This window comes from Anolis sagrei, chromosome 6 (assembly GCF_037176765.1).
Source record: "Anolis sagrei isolate rAnoSag1 chromosome 6, rAnoSag1.mat, whole genome shotgun sequence".
Taxonomy (NCBI): Eukaryota; Metazoa; Chordata; class Lepidosauria; order Squamata; family Dactyloidae; genus Anolis; species Anolis sagrei.
Genome location: NC_090026.1, coordinates 121830345 through 121846554, shown reverse-complemented (window position 1 = coordinate 121846554; position 16210 = coordinate 121830345). Strand labels below are relative to the sequence as shown.

The 16210-nt window shown below is 41.0% G+C and overlaps 1 protein-coding gene across 10 annotated transcripts in view; it reads right to left on the bottom strand.

Moving 5' to 3' along the window:
• Positions 1-16210, bottom strand: part of KMT2C (lysine methyltransferase 2C) — a 264118-nt gene that overhangs the window by 78495 nt on the left and 169413 nt on the right. For 9 of the 10 annotated variants that reach the window (XM_060782601.2, XM_060782604.2, XM_060782602.2 and 6 more), the window contains 3 exons: positions 10515-10643; positions 4798-4917; positions 2146-2276 (listed from right to left, as the gene is read on the bottom strand). In XM_060782601.2, coding sequence (XP_060638584.2) covers positions 2146-2276; positions 4798-4917; positions 10515-10643 — 380 coding nt within the window. The remainder of the gene's footprint in view (positions 1-2145; positions 2277-4797; positions 4918-10514; positions 10644-16210) is intronic. The other variant, XM_060782603.2, reaches the window with a different exon arrangement.

Genomic DNA, 16210 nt, shown 5'->3' with positions numbered 1-16210 from the left:
TACTACACCGTTGCAATGAGAGCAATTGGTCTTGCAAAACCCTCTTATAGTGCCGAGGCTTATTAAATATGTTTTTCTCTGGGTGAGCAGATGGTGACTACTGGATAGCATATGTTCTGTATCAGAAACTAGAGCTGATGTGGTCTAACCAATGCAATTTTCTGAATCAGGACCCCAAATAACCAAACTGAATTTAAAGTTGACCAAAAACTGATTTGCAACCCTTTTAGTACTAAGGTTGAGAGTGTTCTCTGGTCAAAGTGGTCCATGGTCAAGTGTGTGAAGATTTGCAAAATGATGCCATGATGTAATGGGTTTGACTGGAAAGACATGTGTCAGCAGCTGATTGGCTGAGCATGCCAGGGCCCAGAGTTCTGATTGGCTGCTGCTTCTGGCTTGCTGCTGAGACAAACGGTTTTAACTGCCATTTTCACTTTGGAGAGTGAAGAGGGTGCTGACTGGAAACAGCCAGGAAGGAAATGGCTGCCAATTCTATGAAGCCTGATCATTTTTAAAACATGAAGCATATTTTAAAGACTGTTTAAAAGGACTGTTTATTCCCTCTGTTCTCTGTGTGAATTCAGAGAGATTGCTGTATATATTGTTGCCCTGTTGTTATTTTCTTTTGTCATGTCAGGAGCGACCTGAGAAACTGCAAGTCGCTCCTGCTGTGAGAGAATTGGCCGTCAAATCACCAGGGGACGCCCGGATGATTTGATGTTTTTTCATCCTTGTGGGAGGCTTCTCTCATGTCCTCGCATGAGGAGCTGGAGTTGATAGAGGGAGCTCATCTGCCTCTCCCCGGATTTGAACCTGCAACCTGTTTAACTTTTACTTGTTACCCTGTTTAACTTTTTGAACTGAAGTAAAGATACTGTTACTTGTTCCACAAGCCTGAGTGACACTTTATTATACTGCAGGGTATATCTTGGTTCAGAAACTGTGGTAAACTTTCTGTTTATTTACATTTACCAATCCCCACAAAGTGATCCCTGATTTTTAAAAAGTGTTGGGAACCACTGCCATAGAGTCATATTAGAGGTCCTAGAAAATTCTCTTTAGAAATTTGACAGTGTAACTCTGTGGTAACTTCTAGCAGAAGCACATCATGAAATTGCCTGGAGGACTTTAAAAAATCCAAGACAGGAAATATTTGTTGGATGCAGGTCGATGAAATTGTGGATTCTGGTCCCACTGGTATGCAGGTATTACTGAATTGTGTGAGCAAAGCAAAAGAGTTGCATTTAAAAAAATGTTACTATCGTCACTTCTCTTCTAATCAAATGTTTGTTTTATAAGACCTACTCTGCAAATTTTGATTCAGTCATAGATAGTATATTCAACTGGTGATATCTAAATTTTAAAAAGTATGTTAATATGCGCATTTAGGTTATATGTAGAATTATAACTATGTTACATGATTTTTGTCCTGGGTTATAAATGTGATTTCCTAATTGGTTCTATGATAAAAACATGGGAAAAGATTATTAAACAGCAAAAACTTTGTTGTTGGGGGTTATCCTGCAGCATATTTGCACCGGGATTGTGGCGCAGCTGAGTGTCAGCTGCATTAAGATCACTCTGAGTGGGTTTCTAACCAATTGTGTGTAGCCTGTTGTCGACCTTTGCAACCCGAAAGACAGTTGCATCTGTCAAGTAGGAAAAAAAGGTACCACCTTAAAGTGTGGGGAGGCTAAATTAACTGATTTATGAGGCCATAAAGAAGACTCCAGCAAAGCATTCCAGCGGGGAAACATGCGGGGAATGCAGAAGTGCTTCATCAGCGTCGCAGATGGACGATGAAAGCGACAGCTCCCCGGCGGCCAGAAAAGTTAAATAACCTCTGTGTATGTCTGTATATGTTTGTATGTCAAAATTTGGCATTGAATGTTTGCCATATATGTGTACACTGTAATCCGCCCTGAGTCCCCTGCGGGGTGAGAAGGGCGGAATATAAAAGCTGTAAATAAATAAATAATAAATAATATTTTGCTATAGTTTTTCAATGAATATCTCACAGGGCCTCAACTAATTCAACATACTTTGTGGCAGCCACAAAAAAAAAGTTTCTGGAGTATAACAACTACTTTCAAAGTAAGTACCGCACAATTAAAGTGAGTATACTATACACAGCATTGACAGTACCTGCAGGTAGGCTGGAAAGGTTTCTTCAAGCTTGTTTTTCTTTTTTCGATAGCGTTTTTTATTCTTTTCTACATTTTCAGAAACAGGAGTGGTTTCATCAACTGGTGTGTCTGGTAGCTGTTCACCCCAACCTAGAAATACCAAACACGCATAACTACATTATCATCCTATCCTACTCAAATTCCCACAATTCTAGTTTGAGGGGCCTATTGTTGAATTTTCTGATTGGCACCTTTTCCTTTTCTCAGGAAGATTGTGATAGTTAAAGAGAAAACAAAATCACAGAAATTGAGCAATTTGGTAAATGATGCATTTTTTACAAAATTAAATCTACAAATATGCATATGAAATGAAAACAGAACTAAAGGGTTTTTTAAAGATTATATACCCAAATCAGCATGAATCTACCCCACCCTTCACATACATTCAATAGTTGAGGTTTATTTGCCCCAAACAAGAATGGAACACTATATAAACCCACATGCACGAGTCTCCCTCATCCAGAAATACTCTAACGACCAAAACTATTTGCTCCCACCTGCCGACTTCTGCCTTTGGGGAAAGGGGGCTAGTCACACGTCTAAGTGGTCCTGACTGAGAAAAGAGAACAGCAGGAACAGAAAGGACTCTGCTTACAAAAGGCCCCAGCAAAAAAGCAGATGGCTCAGATGCATCTGTGCTCGCTTTCCGCCCTGCCAATGGTGGTAGTTGATAACCCAGGCCGTGGAGAATTTGGAGAGATCTCATTTGCTGAAACCAGACCAGAAGATCCATAGGGTGCCAGCATGGGGAGGATTTTCCCCTTCTCCTTCCTGGCTATTTTGCTAAAAGCATGGAAAGTGTGCTAAAAGGGAAGTGTCTGAGACAGGCATAGGCAACCTTCGGCCCTCCAGGTGTTTTGAACTTGAACTCCCACAATTCCTAACAGCTGGTACGTTGCTATGAATTGTGCACGTTGAACTCCAAAATTCCTAGAGGGCCTAAGTTTGCCCATGCCTGGTCTGGGATATCTGCTTTTTGCATGGGGTCTTATGTATATGGAGTCCACACCCATCCCCTCTTTTCCCTTGGGTTTTTGGAAGTGATAGATCATGGGCTCCTTGAGGGAGGGACTCAGCAAGTGCTGGACATGGAGAATCATTAAAGTTGAAGAAGTCACAAGGACCATCCAGTCCAATATCGTGCCATGAAGGAACACGCAACTGAAGCACTCCTGAAAGATGACACCCAAGTCTGCTACTGAGCCCAATTCAAAGTGCTGCCTTTAGCCTATAAAGCCCTAAATGGTTCTGGCTCAATTTAGTTGTCTGAAAGTATCTCTCTCTATGAGCTGGCAAGGAGATTAAAATCATCTGGGGAGGCTCTGCTCTCAATCCCACCTCTTTCACAGATGTGGTTGGCGGGAATGAGAGACAGGGCTTCTCAGTGGTGGCCCCTCGGCTATGGGACTCCCTCCCAGAGTGAAATTAGATCAGTCTCCTCCCTCCTGACCTTTAGGAAAAGGCTAAAAATGTGGGTGTTCAACCAAACATTCAATGAGTGATGTAGCAGTGAAACAGGAAAAGATAAAATAGTGCAACAACAAATTGGAACAGCCATAGACTACGATATTGGATTGCATAATTGGTTTTATGGTTTTTTTGTGTTTTAATGATTGTTTTAATGCTTATGTTTTTATTATGTGTGGGTTTTTTTGGCATCTAATTGTTGCCTATATATTTAAGCTGCCTTTAGTCCCCTACGGGGTTGAGAAGGGCAAGGTATAAATACAGTAAATAAATAAATAAAAATAAATAAAAACCTGCAGAGAAAGAGGCTCCACCACCCTCTGAGACAGCATATCCCACAGTCTTCCCCCTTTCGACTAGCCCCCTTTCCCCCATTCCCTATCCACTACATATTATGTACATACAGATAATTTAAAATCTCCCCAATCTGAAAAATCTCTGGTTCCTAGTGAATTAAACTTCCTTTAGAGACATTTCAAAAAAAGTTATGAGGTCCTTCTGATGAAAAAATGTATCTTTAAACAAGTTAAGATGCATTAGAACAGGACACTAATGATAAAATAGTTAAAATAGACAACCAGGTATGAGAAAAAAACAACAGAAAAAGAATGCATAAAACACTCATATGAACTTTAGATAAGTATGGAAGCTAGATAGCTATGAAATATTTTCCAAACTGGTTCACGAGATTTTGCAACTAAAACAGAAATTACTCGTTATGGACTAAGACAGTGGTTCTCAACCTGTGGGTCCCCGGGTGTTTTGGCCTACAACACACCAAAACATCTGGAGACCCACAGGTTGAGAACCACTGGACTATGAGCAATTTTGAAAATACAAATGTGGACAAAAACAGTGTTTAGTTCAGTGGTTCTCAACTGGGTCCCCAGGTGTTTTCGCTTACAACTTCCAAAAAATCCAGCCAGGTTACCAGCTGTTAGGATTTCTGGGAGTTGAAGGCCAGAACATCTGGGGACCCACAGGTTGAGAACCACTGGCTTCGTTCAGTAAAATGATATTATAATGCATTTTAATATAATGGTCCAATATAGTACTCCTACATTGAATATTTGTGGTAATTTCAAATATGGGAGTAACTTGCATTTGATCAAGCAACTGATGTTCTTAATTACTTTCATCTTACTTTCATCTTTGCTAGGTATCTGCTCAGATATGGAGCCAGAAGAATCTTTCCGAGAGAGAGATCGTTTTGCTTTGCCCTGTCCTGTGCGACTCCGCTGCCGTACCATGAATCCACCAATACCTGTCAAAAGCACATGCAAAAACACACAGCATACAGTTTAAAGTACTTGGATTAGGACAGAACATACCTTGATTGCACATTTCGCAGAAATATTATCATTTACATATTAAACACCGACTGAAGCCCATTTAATATAGGATCTAAGAGGGTACACACAGTAGGCTTGTGCAATTTAGCTGAACTTCAAGCCATTTCTGTTATCCAGATTGCGCACCCCCCAAAAATGGGAGGGTGCCTGAATGTGCATTTTCGGCCCACAGCCAGAAAATGCAGCTAGATCTGGCCCATTGACAGCAATGGGGGGCTCTCACGGGCTCCCCTTCACGTCATTTTCAGGGCTACCAGAGTGGGAAATGGCCACACTTAGAGGACACATCTACCACTGTTAGCCCACCAGGTTTTGTAACGTTTGGGTCATCCTCTGATTTTTAGGAATTTTTTTCTTTCTAGAAATAAAATATCCTTTAAAAAAATCCCAAAAAGGTATCCTCTGCTAGCTCTGCCCTGTAACTTCTCCAGGAGCAGCATCAGGGCACTACTGCTTCCTGCAAAATGTCAAAGATGCACTTCCACATCACACAGCCCACCCACTATGACATTTTCTTTACTAATTAAAAAAATAACAGCAACCTTTTCTAAAGTTTCTGCATTTGAATTTCTTGTTCTCACAACATACTGGAAGAGGCCAGCAGCCCACCATCCCCAAGTAAGCAACATGTCCCCTTATTAGAAAAAACACTCCTGTATGATCCAGAAATTATTAGTTATTGGTGGTAAGTTTAGGTAGGTAGGTAGGTAGGTAATTCTTCTGAGAATGAGACTTTGCTGTTTGCTGGAATTCCTGTAATTATTAATAACAATAATCTTTTATTTATCAATGAAACAGAAGAGGGAGGAGAGATGAGAGAAGAAGCTAAAGGCTTTAGTAGAGCTAAAATGTGATTCAAAGCTCAGAGCCACCCTAAAACAAAAGCACACCCACCCACAAGTCCCCAAACACTGTGCACCACACCCACCCATTCGCACTTTCCAACTCCCAGTCTCGCTAAATAAAGAATCCAGAAAACAAAGGAAAATCAAAATCATCCTCTGTCTATCTGTCCATTTCTCTAAAATTCTTCCCATCTCTTCTCCCTTCCTTCTGTAATTCTATCCATCCTTCCTTTCTTCCATCTATAATCCCCTCCCTTCTTCTATCTATTTTACCCATCTACCTATCATTCTCTCCCTCCATCTATCTATCTATCTATCTATCTATCTATCTATCTATCTATCTATCTATCATCTATCATTTGCTCCATCCTCTCTCTCTCTATCTATCTATCTATCTATCTATCTATCTATCTATCATCTATCATTTGCTCCATCCTCTCTCCATCTATCCATCCATCCATCTATCCAACTCATCCATTTGCAATTCCCCCCTCTATCATACCCTCTATCTATCTCATTCTCTCCATCCTTCTATATCTATCTGCCTATCCATCCTTCCAACTCATCCATCCATCCATCTATAATTCCCCCCTCTATCATTCCCTCTATCTATCTCTATCTATCTATCTATCTATCTATCTATCTATCTATCTATCTATCTATCTATCTCTAATTCTTTCCATCTCCTTCACTCTCTCATTCTCTCCTTCTATTTTATCTACCATTCCCTCCATCCTTGTATCTCTCTATCATTCCATCTCTCTCTCTCTCTGTCTGTCTATCTTTCATTCCCTCCTTCTATCTTATCTTATCTATCATTCCCTCTATCCCTACAATGCTAGAGAGAGGCTAGGCCAACCCAAAAGCTAAAGTTGAGAGCAGTGGTGGCAAGGCAATCGGACTAAAGCACCTCTCTCTATAGTCAGGATGCCCCACAGCTTGCATAAGACACATCATGCCTTTCTTCTATTCTGATTGCCCCAACAGGCAGGGCTCACAGGGAAACCCCATGCGAGCACACGGCAGCCTCTCCGCACACTGTGTGTTCTTGAATAGGGCAGAAGGAGCTGCGACCAGCAGCCATGTGGTCCAACTCTGCCCTTGCCATTACGGGCGTCCGAAAAAGCTAAGGAAAAATGGCCAAAACAAATCTATATACAAGTCTAACACACTGTACACATTTGTTAGGCACATAATTCTTACCTCAAAATACACAAGACTGTTATGTGGCTCTTTATCATTGAAACAGTTGATAGCATATTGGCTCAGGCTTTTGTGACATTTTTGCAGAAATTCCACTTTTAAAGGGATACAAGACTAGATGTAGAATGAAACCCCAAAGCACAGACTTTAGACAACTCTTCCAAAGAGAAAGCCTTTTAGCTTTAGATGTCACCAAAATGTTATCTGTGACAAAGGCATTGGCATTCAGGTAACTTTGAGGGTTTTGGTTCATCTATGTTATGAGCCAAAAGCCAAGTAGAACAGTCCTTGTGGAAAGTATCACAAATCTAACACAGCATCATTTATAAAACACTAAAAACAACAATAGATCCTTGAGATTATGGACAAAGATTTTAAGGCTAGAAATCTAATTAATACAGTGGAAGAGTCTTGGCAAAGATGGGGGCTGCTGGTGAAGATTTGATGTCTGTTGCTGAGGCATCAAAGATCTTTCTGAGAGTTGATTCATCGCAACCTATTTAAGCTGCTGCAGAAGAAGCAAGCGCAGCCAAGGGAAGCGCACACTTCAGATACTGTCAAGAGGTCAGATAAGACAGCCTATTTGAGAGCTTGTTAGTTATATGGGCCTCCTAAGGGAATTTTCCTTTCAACCCAAACCTGTTCAAAGGAGGCTGGAAAGGGAATCTGCTGAAGAAATGAATTCAGGAAGGCATCACTTATCTTCACAAGAAAGGACCTAAGGCTGTTCCGCTTTAGAAACCTGAAACTTTATGGTATCAAAAACTTTGCTAAGTTACTTCTCAACTTATTCCAGTGGGAAACATCTATTTCATCTGTCTCACAATTTAATCATAAGAGATGGAAGTCTCTGAAGCAACGTAACATGTGGACCGAGATCCTGACCGTAGTATCTTTCCAAGGAATGCTTCTACCCCTCCCTCCAGATTCCCTTCCCTTTTTATTTCCTCTAGTCATTTCCCCCCTTTAAATAGGATTTTGTGTTTTGGCCTTTTAATACACCTCTGCATTGTAGCTTTCAGCCTAGACTATAATGATTTTAATATATATTGCTTTTATGGGACTGTACCCTCTTCTCCTTATGCTGGTCTATGATCGTAATAAAAGATTTATTTGTTTGTTCCAAGGAATGATACTTTCTATTTAAAGAAGAATATTCATGTTCACAACATTGGAGAATGAGAATGAGAAATACAGTACAGTCTTGCTTATCCAACAGAACGTCAGTGTTGGAGCTCAGCCTGTGATTGTGTTTCAGGATCAGGGTGCGTTGGATGTGGGAGTGATGTCAATGAGTTTCAATCTGAGTTTCAAGATGGCAATGGTTTGGTCAGTGATATTGATGCAGAGAATGACCAGGAGATCCCTGTTCAAAGTGTAGTTTCTCATGAGAATATTCCTGAGGGGTGTGGGGATGATGGTGTGCTTTCTGAATTGTTACCAGAGAGTTCCCAAGATAGAGAACATGAAAACAGCTCGGCACCTGGCCCAGCTGCAGAAATTAATGAACAAATAGATAATGAGCAAATAGATAGACAAGAGGAGATCAGTCAAAACAGGAGAGCCGAACAGTGGCTTCCGCGGTCTGTTAGGCTCTGAGAGAAAAAGATAAAACATTCTCAGCTAAAGTGAAACCAATCTATGAGTGCTAGAGACACAGCTAACAAGGAGATAAAAGTCCCAAGTACAGGATATGTAGTCAGATGAAGCATCATTTGGAATCAAATCAAGATCTTGTCCTTGTTCATGGAAGCTTTGCTTGGAAAATTCATGTTTTAAGTGCCATTGTTTCATAGTTTTGATTCTTGAATTGTATGCTTCTATATTCATGCCTTGGATACATGTTTCCTGATTTCTTGCATTTTATTTGGGAAGTTCTGACCTTGTTTTTATGGACTTTGCTGGACTATTACCCTGGACTATGTTGTTCCTGCTTATCTTCCTACCTAATTGAATTTACTTAAAGTGCTTTTTAAAAAACTTTACTGCTTTTTAATAATCTTCAATAAAAGGATTGTTTTCCATCCAATAGTGTGGTGTTTAAAGTCAGAGGGCCTTTCCTGTCCTGGAGTACAACAGTCAGATAAACAAAAATGTCAGATAATATGAAGTCTCCTACTGTTACCTGTCCGACGCAGTGCTAGTCACCTAGAATACTAAGAACAGGGACTCAAAGAGTTAAGGAAAGGCCCCTATCTGGCCATATAGAATTGTAGAATGGGGATGATGTTCCTGATGGTGGGTCTAGGTCTGTTGGCAATGGGGATGAGGGATGGCCTGGGCCTGAGTTAAGCTCAGATGAGAGGCCCGAGCTGTTTCAGGAAGATTCACAAGGTCATATTCCTGGGAGAGGCCCTTCACAGTCTTTCTCAGAGCAACTGTCCAAAAATGATTTGTCAGGTGCAGAAGTTAATGAGAGTCAAGTTAATGAGAATATAGATGGAAAGCAAGGCTTTTGTAAACAGAGACAGTGCTCAGACACAAAGAAGATCAGTTCGCTTACAAGAAAAGAGAGATAAGAAACCTTTATCTGGTGGTAAGATCAAGAGAAATGCTTTCCTTTCAGTTTTTGGGATCTTGAAAAGCTTTATATTGATTCATGGGAAAGAGTTGCCTCAGTTGGGTCAACGTTGGAATCTCATGACGATATTGCTTTCAAGTGGTTTAGTTTCATATTCCAAGTTTTTGCCAAGCTCCTGATTTGTGTATTGAATTTTTCATGCTGTTTTGTTTCATGGATTCTTGTGTCTGTTTCATGGATTTTTGTATCTATGGATCTTGTTTTGCCTTGAAACTCATGGACTAACCTTTATTTTGAAACTTTACTGTTTTTGCTAATTTTACTGCTTTGCCTACTTATATTCTTCAACAAACTGCTTGCTGATTTTACAAAGCTGGTGTGAGGTTTAAGGTCAGACGCGGATGACAGGTATTTGCTTTAATAAAAATGAAAGTTACTTTGAGAGCATAATCAAAAGAGTTAATTTTACAAGATGCCTCCCAACACACTCCTCAAAATTATATGGCTAAAGCTGGAATGGGCAAACTTTGGCTGCCGGAGATTTGGACTCCAACTTCCACAATTCCTAACACCTGGAGGGTCGAAGTTTGCTCATACCTGGGCTAAAGCATTTATTTGTAAGTAATATATTCAATTAAAACATCAGGCCAATATTTTAACAGGTTTAACCATCAAAATGAGAATTTCAGTTGAACATTGCTACTTAACAGCACAATATGAGCAGGTTTCCTGCTGTTTAAGTGACTTTGGAATGGACATGTTGATAATGAGATAGTAAATTAAATCCTAACTCGATTAGAGGAAACTCTAGCACACTACACAGAGACTATTTCCAACACTATTTCACTCACCTAAGTGCGTAAGTTGAAAGATTTCTTACACACATTGTTATGAAGCAAGAGTATAATGAATATGCAAGTGTCTGAAGCATATACTCTACCAGGTCGGTATGGTTTTCTCTTCCTCTTTTTGATCCCCTCCGTTCCTTCCATTCCCTTGGGATCCTCATCGACAGCTTCCCGCTCTGGGCTTGTGTCTGATTTTCCTTCACAGTCCATGAGCTCTCCTTCTGAACGATAATAAAAAAGAGAGTTACAAAGTAAAATATACTGGATTTGTCATTGTACCTTTACATATTTGAATGGAAAACAAAAAATGTATTTTTAAATAAGCATAACACCATTATTTCAAAAATTCAACAGACAAAACAGAGAGTAACATTTATAACCAAGACAAAATCAAAGAAGATCACATTTTCCTACAGCTTTAACAAGAAGAGTCTGCTATTAAAACACTAAGAAACAATATTCAGCCAATGGAGACACAGCTAGGCAAGAATGGACTTCAGGAATGGGCAACCTTCAACCCTCCAGGTGTTTTGGACTCCAACTCCCACAAGTCCTAACAGCCTACCGGCTGTTAGGACTTGTGGAAGTTGAAGTCCAAAACACCTGAAGGGCCAAAGTTTGCCCATGCCTGTGTGAGGTCCTCCAGTGCGCTTCTATTATCAACTTCAGTGGAAATCCACCATAGAATCATGCTGGAGGTCCTAGCAAGATATTTTCAACCACGGCATTTTTTTAAAAATTGCAGTGTTTCACTTTTGTGGTGGTCCTGTGCCCCTACTCCCAGCAAATGTGGAGGACTGACTGCACAAAGCTAGCCACACAAAAAAGTTGGGCACCATTTATTTTCAGAAGTAACTAGATTATTGGGTTGCTGTGAGTTTTCTGGGCTGTCTGGCCATGTTCCAGAAGCATTCTCTTCTGTGGCAGACATCCTCAGAGGTTGTGAGGTTTTTTGGAAACTAAGCAAGTGAGGTTTAGATATCTGTGGAAGGTCCAGGGTGGGAGAAAAAACTCTTGTCTGCTTGAGGCAAGTGTGAATGTTGCAACTGGCCACCTTGATTAGCACTGAATAGCCTTGCAGCTTCAAAGCCTGGCTGCTTCCTACCTGGGGGAATTCTTTGTTGGGAAGTGTTGGGTCCGGAGGTTTGGCATGAATGTATTGTCGAAGGCTTTCATGGCCGGAATCACTGTGTTGTAAGTTTTTTTGGCCTATAAGGCCATGGTCTAGAGGCATTCTCTCCTGACGTTTCGCCTACATCTATGGCAAGCATCCTCAGAGGTAGTGACTACCTTTGAGGATGCTTGCCATAGATGCAGGTGAAACATCAGGAGAGAATGCCTCTAGACCATGGCCATATAGCCCGAAAAAACCTACAAAAACCCTTTGGCATGAATGTTGCAACTGGCCACCATGATTATAATTGAATAGCCTTTCAGCTTCAAGGACTGGCTGGTTCTTGCCTGGGGGAATCCTTTGTTGGGAGGTGTTAGCTGGCCCTGATTGTGTCATGTCAGGAATTCCCCTGGATTTCTGAGTGTTCCTCTTTATTTACTATCCTGATTTTAGAGGATTTTTTTTAAATAATGGTAGCCAGATTGTGTTCATTTTCATGGTTTCCTCCTTTCAGTTGAAACTGTCCACATGCTTGTGGATTTCAATGGCTTCTCTGTGTAGCCTGACATAGTGGTTGTGAGAGTGGTCCAGCATTTCTGTGTTTTCAAATAATATGCTGTGTCCAGGTTGGTTCATTAGGTCCTCTCAGGAAACCAGGAAACTTTCTGCTAGGTTGGAAGAAGCTGGGGCTAACAGTGGGAGCTCATCCCGCTTCCCAGATTCGAACCACTGACCTCTAAGTCAGCAGCTTAGCAGTTTAACCCTCTATGCCACCAGGGACCCCCATTATTATTATTATTATTATTATTATTATTATTATTATTATTATTCCCCATTAAAAATTGAGAGCTATGTCTATTAATGTATACTCCTGTAGTTGCATTACTTCTTCACCCTACCCATAGCTTTCCAATTTTAATTATTATTATTATTACCAACCATTAAAATTGGAAAGCTATCTTTAGGGTGAAGAAGTAATGCTACTACAGGACTGAGTATGCATTAATAGTTGCATTTAACAACCCAATACGAGATTGCTTCCAGCAAGTAACAGTGGAACGAATGTGCAATTCTGTCAATAACAGAGTAGAAAAAGCTGGCAGGTCTAGGATTCAATTTCCCCTTGGCAGAATCCATCATGGGCCACATCACCAGCCGAACTGAAAAGAAGCCAGAAAATTATATTTCCTGAAGACTTCAAGAAGCATAATTTATGCTCCTTTTGTGGGGGAAAATGTGCTGGTAGTGATGCTTTGGAGAGGTATAAAATTGGGCAGGGGCTGCATGAAGCCTATCAGCAACATGTTACCTACATTAGGCATGTAATGTGCTTCTTTATGGCATTTTGTTCTGATTACTAGCTGGAAATATAATGTGAACAAAAAGAAACCATGACAAAATGTATTCTTCTTATTCAACCCATTATTTATAGTGAGACAAAGCTTTATATATGTATTTGTCATAAGATTACACAATATGTTATCAGCATCTGAAGTACGTAAGTGTGATAAACTCTAGAATTTAGACACAAACTTTTCAAACTTTGAAAAGTATTCAAATCATGTAAAATGACTTGAATACGGAGCCCCCGGTGGCACAATGGGTTAAACCCTTGTACCCTTGACCAAAAGGTCAGTGGTTCAAACACGGAGAGCGGGGTGAGCTCCAGTCTGTCAGCTTCAGCTTCTCATGTGGTGGCATGAAAGAAACCTCCCACAAAATAGTAAAACATCTGGGCGTCCCCTGGGCAACGCCCTTGCAGATGGCCAATTCTCTCACACCGGAAGCGACTTGCAGTTTCTCAAGTCGCTCCTGACACACACAAAAAAAGTAAAATGAATTTGCTCATCTGAGTTGTGTTCATGGGGAACGGACTGAAATCTTTTGATGTAAAATTGATCCACAGTATTTCATGTTATTATGGCACTGCGAGAGAGCAATATTATTCATTATGTTAGCTATCACAAGTCCCTATCATCAGATAAGTCACAATCATTTCATTTTTGCAGAACTGATAAGACAACAATTTACTCGTGGTAATGTCATGACTCAGAGTCTTCGCCTGAACTGGAAAGCAACAGAATTGGTGGCTTTCCTATTTGATGTTATCAGAAAGCCCAGCTCATTTCTATTTTGTCCGCACGGCACGCCTCGTATCATGACTCTTACTTTCCATCTTATCTGCAATAGATATAGCTGGCGAATGCAGAACAGGCTGTTTATAGGAGTTGTTGTCTTCTATTGACATGGAAAATAGAGCATTCTGGCCTTGCAAATGTGAGCTCTTAGATAGTCAAGGAAAACATTTTGTCATTCACTCCAGAGAATCCCAAGTTCTTATGAAATATTCCAGGAGCCTCTGGTGGCGCAATGGGTTAAACCTTTGTACCAGCAGGACTGCTGACCAAAAGGTCAACGGTTTGAATCCAGGGAGTGGGTGAGCTCCTGTCTGTCAGCTCCAGCTTCTCATATGGGGACATGAGAGGAGCCTCTCACAGGATGGTAAAACATCCGGACGTCCCCTGGGCAACGTCCTTGCAGACGGCCAATTCTCTCACACCAGAAGCAACTAAAATGATCATGGGTCTGGAGAATAAGTCCTATGAGGAGCAGCTTAAGGAGTTGGCCATGCTTAGCCTGAAGAAGAGAAGGCTGAGAGGAGATATGATAGCCATGTATAAATATGTGAGAGGAAGCCACAGGGAGGAGGGAGCAAGCTTGTTTTCTGCTTCCCTGGAGACTAGGACGCGAAACAATGGCTTCAAACTATAAGAAAGGAGATTCCATTTGAACATGAGAAAGAACTTCCTGACTGTGAGAGCCGTTCAGCAGTGGAACTCTCTGCCCTGGAGTGTGGTGGAGGCTCCTGCTTTGGAAGCTTTTAAACAGAGGCTGGATGGCCATCTGTCAGGGGTGATTTGAATGCAACATTCCTGCTTCTTGGCAGAATGGGGTTGGACTGGATGGCCCATGAGGACTCTTCCAACTCTTTGATTCTATGATTCAAGTTGCTCTTGACATGAAAAAAAATAGACTATTCAAAAATCACCAAAACATATTGATTAGTCTTGCGAACTTTGTCTAGGTCTTTTGTATACCTGCAGATTCTTCTGCTCAATTACCACTCTGCTTTTCGTTTATTACTGAGCTTGACTACTGAACTTTGCTTGAAATGTAAAAGTCCTTCCTTACATTCACGATTCCTACATCTCTCTCTCTCGTTCTGCTTGAATAGTTTGATATCAATCTCGTAGAGCTGGCTTAGAAACTAGTAGGCACTGCCAAATTGCAAGAGGAAAAGAATGCTTTTGTTTTTGGCTAGGCAGAGGACTGACCTCTTAGGGTACCTGAAGGGAATAAAAGTGATTAGGTTGGCATGCTTCCAGGAAAAGAAGATTGTTTTGACAAAAAGAAAAGAGCAAAATTTTGGGTGAATTACTAAAAGGCTGTCACAAGGCAGCCAAAGCATGTGTGGAAGGAACAGAGAGCGGCAGAAAGCTGATCACAAACAATTACTTGTACTCCAAAGAAAGCTTATTCCAGGAATGTGGACAAGTAGTTGTGGTGGGTTGTGGTGCAGCTGCATTAAAATCACTACTGACTGAGAGGTCATGAGTTTGAAGCCAGCCCGGGTTGGAGTGAGCTTCGGGTGATTTGTCTAGCTTGCTGTCAACCTTTGCAGCCTGAAAGACAGTTGCATCTGTCAAGTAGGAAATTTAGGTACCGCTTATGTGTGGAGGCTAATTTAACTAATTTATGATGCCATAAAAACTCTCCAGGAGCATGCAAAAGAATGAGGAAGTACTCCATCGGTATCACAAGTGGATAGTGAAGCGACAGCTCCTCCAGTGGTCGGAATTTAAAAAAGCATACCCTCATGAAGCTGGAAAGTTAAATAGCCTCAGTGTCTTTGTCTATATATGTTATGTGTCTATGACATTGGATGTTTGCCATGTATATGTGCATTGTGATCCGCCCTGAGTCGCCTGAGGGGTGAGAAGAGCACAATATAAATACTGTAAATAAATAAATAAATAAATAAGCAAGCCCTGGGCCTTGAGCGCTCTAACTGGAAATCAGCTGTGACTAGCAGTGTTGTGGAATTTGAAGAGGCATGACTGTGTAGCCTCCCCAGTAGTATCAGAACTGGGATGATGATGATGATGATGATGATGATGATGATGATGATTATGATGGTGATGGAGCCCCCGGTGGCACAATGGGGTTAAACCCTTGTGCCACAGGACTGATGACCAACAAGTCGGAGGTTCGAATCTGGAGAGCGCGCAAATGAGATCCCTTTGTCAGCTCCAGCTTCCCATGAGGGGAAATGCTGAGTTCTAAGTTGAGAGAAAGCTTTCCTGGGAGTCAGGCAAACCCTTGTCCTGACACCTTCCACCTGGAAACCTATGTCATCATGTGAGAATGAGAGAAGCCTCCCACAAGAATGGTAAAATATCAAACATCCTGGTATCCCCTGAGCAACGTCCTTGCAGACGGCCAATTCTCTCACACCAGAAGCAACTTGCAGTTTCTCAAGTCAATAATAATAATAATAATAATAATAATAATAATAATACTATCCAGAGGACAGGAGCAGGATTCAAAACGATATTGACAGATTAGAGAGATGGGCCAAAACTAACAAAATGAAGTTCAACAGTGGCAAATGCA